Consider the following 12,815-nt stretch of genomic DNA (forward strand, 5'->3'; position numbering starts at 1 on the left):
CAACGGAGAATCAGGGAAATAAATTATTAACTTCTTGCGAATATAGGGGGTGCTGTTTCGCATTAGCATAATTTGCACTACAGATTAAACGGCTTCCTACTCAATTCTTGCTCGTACAATATGCATATTATTATTATTATTGGATGGAAAACACTCTCTAGTTTCTATAGCCGTTGGAATTTTGTCTCTGAGTGAAACAGAACTCAATCTACAGCACTTTTCATGATAGGGAGTCAGATTTCAAACATTTTGGCCACTGATCTGGAGTCAGTTTAAAGGTCCGTGTAAATGCTATGAAGAAACAGACACTTCTTACGTCTTCCCCTGGATGTCAGTGCGTGATGACGCTTTGAATGGAGTCGATTGCGCAATCAGGGGCTGTATAAAACAGCAAATACCGGAAGTAGCTTCCCTTTGCTGCCTGCGCCTTGCGCGCGAAGGACATCGGACTCGCCTCCTTCCAAGCGTTAGTTTAGCCAGTAATATTTCTCCGGTCATGTTTTTACCCGTTATAGGTGTTAACAGCATCATAAGGTAGTTAATTTGAACCGTTGTATAGCAATTTATATCCTTTTAGTGCGATTTTGAGGCATTGCTTTGTTGTGCACTTTGAAGCGCTGGGCACGTTTCGGGGTCCCGGTCGTACGTTAGTGGGGATTTCGACGGACAAGTGGACATCTTTCGACCAAAAGAAGATTAGACCCAAGAAAGGATTCTTTGCCCAAGATTCTGATGGAAGAACAGCTCACAGTAAGAACAATTTATGATGATAAATCGTGTTTCTGTCGAAAAATGTTAAACGCTTACGCCGCCATTTTGTTTTGTATAGCTTCGCTTGGCGCAACCTGTATTGAAAAGTAAGGATAATTTAAAAAATGTAAATCAGCGATTGCATTAAGAACTAATTTGTCTTTCGATTCCTGTCAACCCTGTATTTTTTAGTCAAGTATATGATTAGCTATTGATTAAACTAGATCACTCAAAGATGGCGACCGACATTTCCAGGCTTGTTTTGCTACTATTTTCATTGTATAACCACGGTTTTTTATGGCTAAATATGCACATTTTCGAACAAACTCTATATGTATGTTGTAATATGATGTTACAGGAGTGTCATCTGAAGAATTCTGAGAAGGTTAGTGAAAAAATTAATATATTTTGGCGATGATACGATATCGCTCTCTTTGGCTAGAATCAGTGCTCGGGTAACGTTTGCATATGTGGTATGCTAATATAACGATTTATTGTGTTTTCGCCGTAAAACACTTAGAAAATCTGAAATGTTGTCTGAATTCACAAGATCTGTGTCTTTCCATTGCTATGTGCTGTGTATTTTTAAGAAATGTTTTATGATGAGTAAATTGGTAATACAAGTTGCTCTCTGTAGTAATTCTAGTCGCTTTGGTGAGATTTGTGATGGTGGCTGCAATGGCAAACTATGATTTATACCTGAAATATGCACATTTTTCTAACAAAACCTATCCTATACCATAAATATGTTATCAGACTGTCATCTGATTAGGTTTTTTCTTGGTTAGTGGCTATCAATATCTTAGTTTAGCCGAATTGGTGATAGCTACTGGTGGAGAGAAAAAATGGTGGACAAAGAAAAATGGTGTCTTTTGCTAACGTGTTTAGCTAATAGATTTACATATTGTGTCTTCCCTGTAAAACATTTTAAAAATCTGAAATGGTGGCTTTATTCACAAGATCTGTATCTTTCATTAGGTGTCTTGGACTTGTGATTTAATGATATTTAGATGCTACTATTTAATTGTGACGCTATGCTAGCGATGCTAATCAGTGTGGGGGGGGGGGGGGGGGGGTGGGGGGTGATCCCGGATCCGGGGTTGAGGCTCGTTAGAGGTTAAAATGTATATTTTGGAATTATATTCAGTAAATAAACACACACAGTGATTTATTAGACATACAGTGATGATTTAAAAATGTAATTAAAAATACTTCTGGTGGCTATAAGCATATATTAGAACATGGAGATAATAATATTAATGTTAAAACACAAAAGAGAGGTAAGACATTGTATACACACACAAACATGCACACACACCCTTACACACTCACAGACACACACACACACACACACACACACACACACACACACACACACACACACACACACACACACACACACACACACACACACACACACCATCCATCAGTGTGTTGCTAGGGATTCACAGAAAGAAAGAAACAACAGATAGTGTGGGAGAGTTTTGCAAACGTGTGAAGAGCTACGAGACGAGTGCACACACAGGAAATAGAGAGAAAGATTTTTCTCTTTTTAACATCTCACTCCCTCATACTCTCTCTCTCTTTCTCTTTCTCTGTAGAAATGTGTTTGTATTTATTAAGGATCTCCATTAGCTGCTTCCAAGGCAGCAGCTACTGTCCTGGGGTCCAGCAACATTAAAACAGTTATATACAGTTTAAAATATTACTTGACATTACATTTCATAACACTTTACCCAATACATTTAGTGTGTTCCCTCAGGCCACAACTCCACTATCACATATTTACAATACAACATCCATGTGTACGTGTCTGTAGAGTGCATTTCTTATCATGTGTCTGTGCCTCTGTGTGTCTTCACAGTCCTCCCTGTTCCATAAGGTGAATTTTTATAATTAAAAAAAAAATCAAATCCTACTGCTTGCATCAGTTACCTGATGTGGAATAGAAATGTAGCCATGGAAATGTAGCCATGGCTCTATGTAGTACTGTGTGCCTGCCATAGTCTGTTCTTGACTTGGGGATTTTGAAGAGGCCTTTGGTGGCATTTCTTGTGGGGTATGCATGTGTGTCCGAGCTGTGTGCTAGTAGTTTGAACAGACACCTCGGTGCATTCAGCATGTCAACACTTCTTACAAAAACAAGTAATGATGAAGTCAATCTCTCCTCTACTTTGAGCCATGATAGATTTACATGCATGTTATTAAAGTTAGCGCTCTGTGTACATTTAAGGGCCAGCCGTGCTGCCCTGTTCTGAGCCGACTGTAACTTTCCGAGGTCCCTCTTTGTGGCACCTGACCACACGACTGAACAATAGTCCAGGTGCGACAAAACTAAAGCATGTAGCACCTGCCTTGCTCATAGTGTTGTTAAATATGCAGAGGAGCGCATTATTATGGAAAGACTTCTACCCATCATAGCTACTGTTGTATGAACATGTTTTGACCATGACAGTTTACAATCCAGGGTTATTCCAAGCAGTTTAGTCACCTCAACTTGCTCATTTTCCACATTCTTTGTTACAAGATTTAGTTAAGGTTTATGGTTTAGTGAATGAAATGTCCCAACACAATGCTTTAAGTTTTTGTGTTTAGGACTAACTTAATTCTTGCCACCCATTCTGAAGCTAACTGCAGCATTGATTTCACTTGCTGTAGTAGCTAACGTGTATAGTGTTGAGTCATCCGCATACATAGAAACACTGGCTTTACTCAAGGCCATTAGTAATGACTCATGTCATTAGTAAAGATTGAAAAAAGTAAGATTCTACCTGGATTATGTTGGAGAGGCTTCCATTAAAGAACACCCTCTGTGTTCTGTTAGACAGGTAACTCTTTATCCACAATATAGCAGGGGGTGTAAAGCCATAACACACATGTTTTTCCATCAGCAGACCATGATCAATAATGTCAAAAGCCGCACTGAAGTCTAACAAAAGAGTTCCCACAATTGTTTAATCATCAATTTCTCTCAGCCAAATATCAGTCATTTGTGTAAGGGCTGTGCTTGTTAAATGTCCTTCCTATAAGCGTGATGAAAGTATGTTGTCCATTTGTTTACAGTAAAATAGCAAAATAGCATTGTATCTGGTCAAGCACAACTTTTCCCAAAAGTTTACTGAGGGTTGATAACAGGCTGATTGGTTGGCTATTTGAGCCAGTGAAGGGGGCTTTCCTATTCTTGGGTAGCATAATTACTTTTGCTTCCCTACAGGCCTGAGGGTACACACTTTCTAGTAGGCTTAGATTGAAGATATGGCAAATAGGAGTGGCAATATCGTCTGCTATTATCCTCAGTAATTTTCCATCCAGTCACTACAGAGATATAGGGTTATAGTTAGGGCTAGATTCAAACAGATCCTAGCCGACACCGGCATAGTAGTTGTTTTGGAGGTGTCAGGTGAAGTGCATTAGAGCTGTTAAATCCACAAGCCGCTCCTTCCATTACGCTATCACAAACACTGCAATTGGATACAATGAAACCACACCAGATTTATAATCCGACAAATCCCATGCAGCCATGTTACAAATTCAAACACATGATTGCGTGATGTTCTATTGTCTACTGGGGCGGCAGGTAGCCTAGTGGTTAGAGAGTTGGACTAGTAACCAAAAGGTTGCAAGATCAAATCCTTGAGCTGACAAGGTAAAAATCTGTTGTTCTGCCCCTGAACAAGGCAGCCTGTTCCTAGGCTGTCATTGAAAATAAGAATTTGTTCTTAACTGACTTGCCTAGTTAATTAAAGGTAATGATAGTCCTTTTTTTATTAAAATAAAATAAAAATACTCCTCGATTAAACTGATAGACAATAAATCCCTCCATCCACTTTTAGATGAAAAGATGCATTAGCCTACACTTTCTCTCGACCCGTTGAATTCCTAACCCGGTGGGAACACACAAGAGCATCCACTCACCTATTTGTCAGCTCATACCGCAGTTACACGAACACCACCAAAAACATCCACTATGTGATATCAGTCAATGCGGGTTATTAAAGCTTGATCTGATTTAATTAAGGCCTTAGTCTTTTACTGGAGATGCTGTGGTCCCTGATGAGGTTAGGGTTAGGGTCAGATGATTGTCCATGATGAGGTGCAATGCATGCGTGAGATAGATCAACTTTACAGAAACTTACATTTTAACCAATGGCATTTATTTATTAGCATTGGTAGCAATTTTCATTTGTCAGTTAGAAATGATTTTACTTTAAAAACAAAGCATATTATTTATCGGCTGACATGAAACTATGTAGTTGAGTTGTAATCAAATATAGCAACAATACTGTCTTAGAAACACATTTTAAACACCAATATAGAACATCAATACTACAGATGTAAAGAGATTTAAGGATCACATTGAAGTTTTGATACTGAAACCAAATGCTATTTTCAAATTAATGACTAGCACAATGACAACATAAGAATACAGGCCCACATCAAGAATGTCTGTCTCTAGCGTAGTCTGTCTCCCTCTGTGTCTCTAAGCTGTTGTCTACTGTTGGTAATGATTCTCAGTGGTGTGAGTTGGTGGCGGGCTGCTAGGGTGTGCTTTCATGTTGCCAGGGTGTGTATGATTCTCTGCGGTGACAGGGTGCGTGTGACTCTGCATGGTTACGGGGTAGAGGAGAGGTGTAGCAATGCCTTGGCCTGGTTTCTGGAAAGCTGTTATCAAGTTCTTCATTTTCCGAAAGTATCGTTTCTCCACGCCGGGAGTAGTCTAGAAGAGAGAGACAGAGAGGGTGAGGAAGAAAGAAAGAGGGGGAGAGAATGAGAGATGGGGAGATAAAGAAACAGGAGGAATCCGGAATAACATCAGTTAGTGTGGTGGCGAGAGCTTGAGTAAGATAGAGAGGGTGAGAGAGAAAGAGAGAGACAGGAGGTCTAGTGTCTTACCTCTGCTGTCCAGGAGCCTCCAACATCCAGGGACAGCCTATATGTGTACACATAGCCTTTATACCTGCACACACACCCACACAGTAAGTTTGACCATGCACATAGCAGACAATCACAGTGTCAGTATTACTGTGTGTGTGTGTGTGTGTGTGTGTGTGTGTGTGTGTGTGTGTGTGTGTGTGTGTGTGTGTGTGTGTGTGTGTGTGTGTGTGTGTGTGTGTGTGTGTGTGTGTGTAAAATACTTAAGTAAAAATACTAGTTAAGTACATTTTTCGGGTACAGAGCCCTCAGAAAGCAATCACACCCATTTACTTTTTCCACATTTTGTTGTGTTACAGCCTGAATTTAAAATGTATTAAATTGAGATTTTGTCACTGGCCTACACACAACACCCCATAACGTCAAAGTGGAATTATGCTTTTACAAATTAATTAAAAATGAAAAGCTGAAATGTCTTCAGTCAGTAAGTATTCAACCCCTTTGTTATGGCAAGCTTAAATAAGTTCAGGATTAAAATGCCCTTAACAAGTCACATATAAAGTTGCATTGACTCACTCTGTGTGCAATACTAGTGTTTAACATGATTTTTGAATGACTACCTCATCTCTGTACCCCCACACATACAATGATCTGTAATGTCCCTCAGTCGAGCAGTGAATTTCAAATTCAACCATAAAGACCAGGGAGGTTTTCCAATGTTTTCCAAGGGCACCTATTGGTAGATGGGTAGAAATAAAAAAGCAGACATTGAATATCCCTTTGAGCATGGCAAAGTTATTAATTAAACTTTGGATGGTATATCAATACACCCAGACACCACAAAGATACAGGCGTCCTTCCTAACTCAGTTGCCGGAGAGGAAGGAAACCGCTCAGGGATTTCACCATGAGGCAAATGGTGACTTTAAAACAGTTACAGAGTTTAATGGCTGTGATAGGAGAAAACTGAGGATGGATCAACAACATTGTTGTTACTCCACAATTAGGGCTGTTGCGGTAACCATATTACTTCCACACTGGCGGTCACGAGTCATGCAGTCAAATTCCACATGACAGTTTAGTCATGGTAATTAAGCTTCTCCAAGCTCTGAAGCTGCTGATCGTCATTAGTAGCCTACCAAACTTGCTAACTGCCTGGTACTCAGCACTCTATTGTCCCTCTAATAACTCTGACATCAATGCAAATATATTCAAAAATCAAATCAAACACTTCATGTTGTGCAACATTTCAATAGGCTATGCAATTGTGCAAGAAAACAAGAGTGATGGCCTCCACAAAAAATAGGCCTACTCTATTTATTTCTCAACTTTCTTAATATTAAGCACATTGCATATATTTTCAACAGGAGTATAGCCTACATGGCTCGCATGAAGATAAACCACAGGGAAAAGCGTCCTCCATTCACTATTTATGTGCATAGTGTTTCGATACAGGTGCATGATAATGGTCCATTCCAAATCAAAACTAATTTCACACATATATTATTTAGTATATGTAAAGACAAGATTAAATCAAGAATAGTCGGATGGGTGACAATACTAGCCTATGAATTATCACTTGTGAATGATGCCCAGCATGAGAAACAATGCCTTTTTTTGCAACTTTTTCGAATCATAGTCTCACACCTCATGTAGCTTACCCCATGGGCCTATATGTTTTAATAAGGTTTGTATCACAACTAAAGTAGCCAAATATCTTCTTAAAATTAGGCACATTAATCTGCTTTACAAGGGGTGTAGAGCCTAACTGGCATACATAAGCAGCGTGTGAGTTTCAAGTTTGGGGAAGATAATTGTCAACATAAAAATGCACCTTTATAATAAAAGCATTACATGCATAATTGTATTTGCTGTCACTTTTGATAATGGTGTTTTTCGCTAATGGAACATTCACGCTTATAGCCTACCACCATATGCACATTGCTGCGCTTATAATGTGAAGAAATAGCCTTATAGTTTATCAACATTTTAAGCTAAATGTTCTGATCTGTCAGCCACATTGCATAAAAAATGTTTTTTGATGCTAGTGGTTGTATTAATTTGGGATATTTTGGATCCCACAATTGTCCCAGACTATGTTTGAAATATAAATTTCTTGCACAGAATAGAATAGGTCCAACTTTTGTACTATGGGGGATAGTAGATTGACATAGGCTAGTGATGTTGCTGATGAAAAGGAAATGTGGACAGTTCTTCCAATATCTTCAATATGCACCTTGGAATTGGATAAGGACACGTGCAGTTGTGTCCCCGATGTGTCTGTCTTCACTTGTAGCACGTGAGAAAGACACAATAACATGATGGAGCGTGCAGCACTCAGGGAGAAGCGCACAATGGCCACTGCCCGCAAAAGTCCTGGATTCTTTTTAGGGTACATTATGGCCACACAAAGGGGATGCCACTGTGAAATTCTAGGCATTATCAAGTGCTTGTGAATGAGTGACTGATGTAGTGTGTACAGTCTGCGCTAAAAAACAAAGCAGAGCTCATGCCTTTCAAGCTACTTTTTTCAAATCACCATTGGAGTCACATCAGGCAGCCTTTCAATGTATTAAAAATCAAAACATATTAACCCAACATTTGTAGAACAACTAAAGTTACATTAATAACTCTAAATTAAGCATATAGGAGTACCCATTTCTTTGTTAACCACTCAATACAGCATGTGCACACGCCTTCAAATCATTTGGAGAAAATATCCTTTCTATTTTTTTCAGCATTGTTCAATTGTATTCCTCATACTATAAAATAATGCCACGTCATTCTTAGCAAATCTTGTCTGCTAAATGAACTAGTGTAGCCCACAGCCATTTGACATAGCTAAATCAGGACCTAACATAAGGACAACTCAGAGTATGCTATTCTGTTCTTCTGTAATAGACTACGTTTTCTTCATATCATGCTTCTTTAGACCTGTCTAAAATAATGGATTTATTGGGAAGGTGTAGGCTATATTACATGGATTTATTATACTTTTTAAAATGTAGATGTTCCAAAGGTCTGCATCAGTGGCTTGTGTGGAAGCCAGGAGATGCTAAAAGTGTTAATTAAAGGTCAATTACCGTGAGATCGACAGTTATTTGCTTGACAATCACCAGATGACGAAATTTTGTGACCGCCACAGCCCTATCCACAATACTAACCTATTTGCCAGAGTGAAAAGAATGAAGCCTGTACAGAATAAAAATATTCCAAAACCTGCATCCTATTTGCAACAAGACAATAAAGTAATACCACAAAAGAAATGTGGCAAAGCAATTCACTTTTTGTCCTGAATACAAAGTGTTTTGTTTGAGGCAAATCCAAAACAAGACATTACTGCGTACCACTCTCCATATTTTCAAAGATAGTGGTGGCTGCATCATGTTATAGGTATGCTTGTAATTGTTAAGGACTGAGGAGATTTTTAGGATAAAAATAAACGGAATGGAGCTAAGTACAGGCAAAATCCTAGAGTTTTCCTGCATTCCAGTTTGCTTTCCACCAGACACTGGGAGATTAATTCATCTTTCATCAGGACAATAATCTAAAACACAAGGCCAAATATACACTGGAGTTGCTTACCAAGAAGACTGTGAATCTTCCTGAGCGGCTGAGTTGCAGTTTTGACTTACATCTGCTTGAAAGTCTATGGCAAGACCTGAAAATGGTTGTCTAGCAATGATCAACAACTAATTTGAAAGCGCTTGAAGAATTTTGAAGAGAATAATGGGCATATGTTGCACAATCAAGGTGTGGAAAGCTCTTAGGGACTTTTACCAGACACTCTTATCCAGAACGACTTACAGTAGTGAGTGCATACATTTCCGTACTGGTCCCCTGTGGGAATCACATGTTTTCACTTTGTCATTATGGGCTATTGTGTGTAAATGAGTGAGATACAATTACTTGTTTTATCCATTTTGAATTCAGACTAACACAACAAAATGTGGAATAAGTCAAGGGGTATGAATACTTTCTGAAGGCACTGTATCTGTACTTTACTATTTATATTTTTTACTACTTTTACTTCACTACATTCCGCAAGAAAATATGTACTTTTAACTTCCATACATTTCCCCTGACCCATACATTTTTCCTGAAACCAAAAAGTAGTTGTTACTTTTAGAATGCTTAGGCAGGATATAATTATGGTCCAATTCACGCATTTACTGTATATGAGGTGTTGTCATCCCTACTGCTTCTGATCTGGAGGACTCACTAAACACAAATACTGAGTTTGTAAATTAAGTTTGAGTGTTGGAGTGTTAAATGTACAAAATGCTGTCGGTTTGCTTAATATAAGTAATTTGATATATAGCATTTACTTTTACGTATGACAATTTAGTACTTTACCTCCACTGTACTTAAGTACATTTAAAAACAGATACTTTGACTTTAACTCAAATAGTATTTTACTGGGTAACTTTTAATTGAGTCATTTTCTATTAAGGTATCTATACTTTTACTCAAGTTTGAAAATTGAGTACTTTTTCCACCGCTGCACTACTGCATCCCGTATCAAAAGGTTGGCTGGTCCTCAATGAAGTCCTATAGATCACTTCATTACTCCCTTTTTGTTTACAAAGCTCTACTACACAAGCTTCCAACTGACCTAACTTGCTAGTATTAAAGTATGAGATACCAAACCCGCTTGCAGGGTTGGTTAACTTCTGGTCTCGACCAATTTAGGTAAATCCTCCTTTAGTTTTAGTGCCCCCCATTGTTGGAATAAACTGCAAAATTACTTGCACCTTGATTCCCTGGTGCCGCCAAGGCAGTTTAGGACTCTGGTGTTAAATTAATTAATTGAGGATTGCAGTTGTTTCGATTGATTGTAATGGTTTATTTGTTGAAAAAAAACAAGAACATCTGGTTTGCTTAATATTAAGGAATATAGCATTTTTACTTTTTACTTTTACTCAAGTACTCAAGTAGTACTTTTCTCACCACTGTATTTAATTAGGGTTGGTTAACTTCTGGTCTCGACCAATTTAGGTAAATCCTCCTTTAGTTTTAGTGCCCCCCATTGTTGGAATAAACTGCAAAATTACTTGCACCTTGATTCCCTGGTGCCGCCAAGGCAGTTTAGGACTCTGGTGTTAAATTAATTAATTGAGGATTGCAGTTGTTTCGATTGATTGTAATGGTTTATTTGTTGAAAAAAAACAAGAACATCTGGTTTGCTTAATATTAAGGAATATAGCATTTTTACTTTTTACTTTTACTCAAGTACTCAAGTAGTACTTTTCTCACCACTGTATTTAATTATATTGAAAACCAAATACTTTTACACTTTTACTCAAGTATTATTTTAATGGGGTAACTACTTTTTCTTGAGTCAATTTCTATTAAGGTGCCTTTTATTTTACTCAAGTATGACAATTGAATACTTTTTCCAACACTGTGTGTGTAAGATACTCACAGCACACAGAGGCAGTAGAGCCCAGCTAGACTCTCACTGTTGCGTATCAGGTAGCTGCCGTCCCGTCCTGCTGTCCACAGCCTCATCTCCCCCTCCTCTCTGCTGATGGCTCCGTGGTACACGGCTAGTTTCTCCTGTTCCATGGCTGTGGACCACTCCACACTACTGTACTGCTAACACTATCCCCTCAATAGAGTCGACTTTCAGCCTCCTAACCAAGCTCAGGACACCAGCTGACACCTCCTTTCTGTAATGTCTGTAATGTATGGATGCTGGCAGATCTCAGTTTCCTCTTATCTGAGTGCAGGCAAGCCAAGTATCTAACCTCTCACCTCACTCTCTCTCTCTCCATTGCTCTCTCTCCCTCTCTCTCTTTCCCTCTCTCTCTTTCTCTCTCTCACACATTTCATTTTCGTGGTAGGTTTGCAGCTCTCTCAGGAAGTTAAGTCATACTGACAGGAAACAACATCAAAAGCCTCAAACTGAATATTTCCACAACAATAGAGATAAAGAACAGGGGAAAATATCAGTTTGACACTTCTGAATGAAAAAACTGATGATGCACTGCGCAGAGGAGTGTTGCCTGCGTAACTGTCTCCGTGCAAAACATCCTTAAGAGGAAAACAGACCACACCAACAAGTATTAGCAGTGGGTTGCCACAGGGAAATTAATATGAAATGCCGGCCGATGTTTTTTGGTCAGAGGTGATAGACAGACACCAGCATTGGTCAGCACGGTATGCTTTCACCATTACTGACATGGTACATCTCTAAAACATCATTAGTAACATCACACACCTCTAAAACATACTAACATCACACACAGAGCTAAAACACCCTGAGTAACATCACACGTCTCTAAAACATCCTTGGTAGTATCACACACACATCTAAAACATCACTACTAGAATCACATACAGTTCTAAAACATAATTTCTAACATCACACACCTCAAACATACTAATATCGCACACACTTCTAAAACATTGTTACTAGCATCACACACACCTCTACAACACACACCTCTACAACATCCTAAACAAAATTATAAATTAATTAGAGTTAGAATTATAAATGATGATATAATCAAATATATTTCATGTGCATTGATCCTGTTTGCGACAGGTGTCGGCAAGCTCCTGCTTCATTAATACATGTGTTTTGGTCCTGCTCTTCTCTACATAACTATTTGTCTGCCATCTTTGATACCATATCTAAAGTATTACAAGTGCCTTTTGCTCCTACTGCCATAACATCATTATTTGGGATAATACCTGATACTATAACACTACCAAAATACATATGACTTTGTAGCCTTTGTGAGTTTGTTGGCAAGAAGGTTGATTTTACATCTGTGGAAATCTCCCTCTCATTTTGTGTGGATTAAAGATGTCTTACACTTTATTTAATTGGAGAAGATAAAATATACCCTACAGGGTTCTTCTGACAAATTCTACCACATGTGGCAACCTTTCTTTACCTACTGTATGTATAGACACTGCAATTTCCCTCTACTTTACAGTAAACTGCCTACCTAAGCTTTGTATTCAATTGATCTACCTTTGTGAGTGTTTAATATTAGCCTGTCTTATTATAATTTTTCTATTTGTTTTGAAGACTAGCCATGTTTTTTTGTGTACTTTGTTGTTTCTATAGTATGTTTTGTTATAAAAGTATTACTTAAGTATTTTATATTTTCGTATGTCATATACATTCCTACCTCATTCAAAAAGCTTGTTCCTATGGTATTTCAAATGTATAAAACCACA

The 12,815-nt window shown here is 38.4% G+C and overlaps 1 protein-coding gene across 1 annotated transcript; it reads right to left on the reverse strand.

The window, feature by feature from the left end:
- Positions 1–4,885: 4,885 nt before the first annotated feature.
- Positions 4,886–11,396, reverse strand: sh2d1ab (SH2 domain containing 1A duplicate b). Its single transcript, XM_038995563.1, has 3 exons — positions 11,047–11,396; positions 5,644–5,707; positions 4,886–5,467 (listed from the first exon to the last, which is right to left on the reverse strand). Exons 1-3 carry the CDS (start codon positions 11,187–11,189, stop codon positions 5,243–5,245), a joined length of 432 nt encoding a protein of 143 aa, XP_038851491.1. The 5' UTR covers positions 11,190–11,396; the 3' UTR covers positions 4,886–5,242.
- Between the last annotated feature and the right edge of the window lie 1,419 nt (positions 11,397–12,815).

The sequence above is a fragment of the Salvelinus namaycush genome, chromosome 6 (assembly GCF_016432855.1).
Source record: "Salvelinus namaycush isolate Seneca chromosome 6, SaNama_1.0, whole genome shotgun sequence".
NCBI lineage: Eukaryota > Metazoa > Chordata > Actinopteri > Salmoniformes > Salmonidae > Salvelinus > Salvelinus namaycush.

Coding starts and splice junctions, on each gene's coding strand:
- sh2d1ab (XM_038995563.1), bottom strand. CDS start 11,189: ATGGAACAGGAGAAACTAGCCGTGTACCACGGAGCCATCAGCAGAGAG. Junction 5,708..11,046: donor CTCTACTGCCTCTGTGTGCT/GTGAGTATCTTA, acceptor GTGTGTGTGCAG/GTATAAAGGCTATGTGTACA. Junction 5,468..5,643: donor GAGGCTCCTGGACAGCAGAG/GTAAGACACTAG, acceptor TCTCTCTTCTAG/ACTACTCCCGGCGTGGAGAA.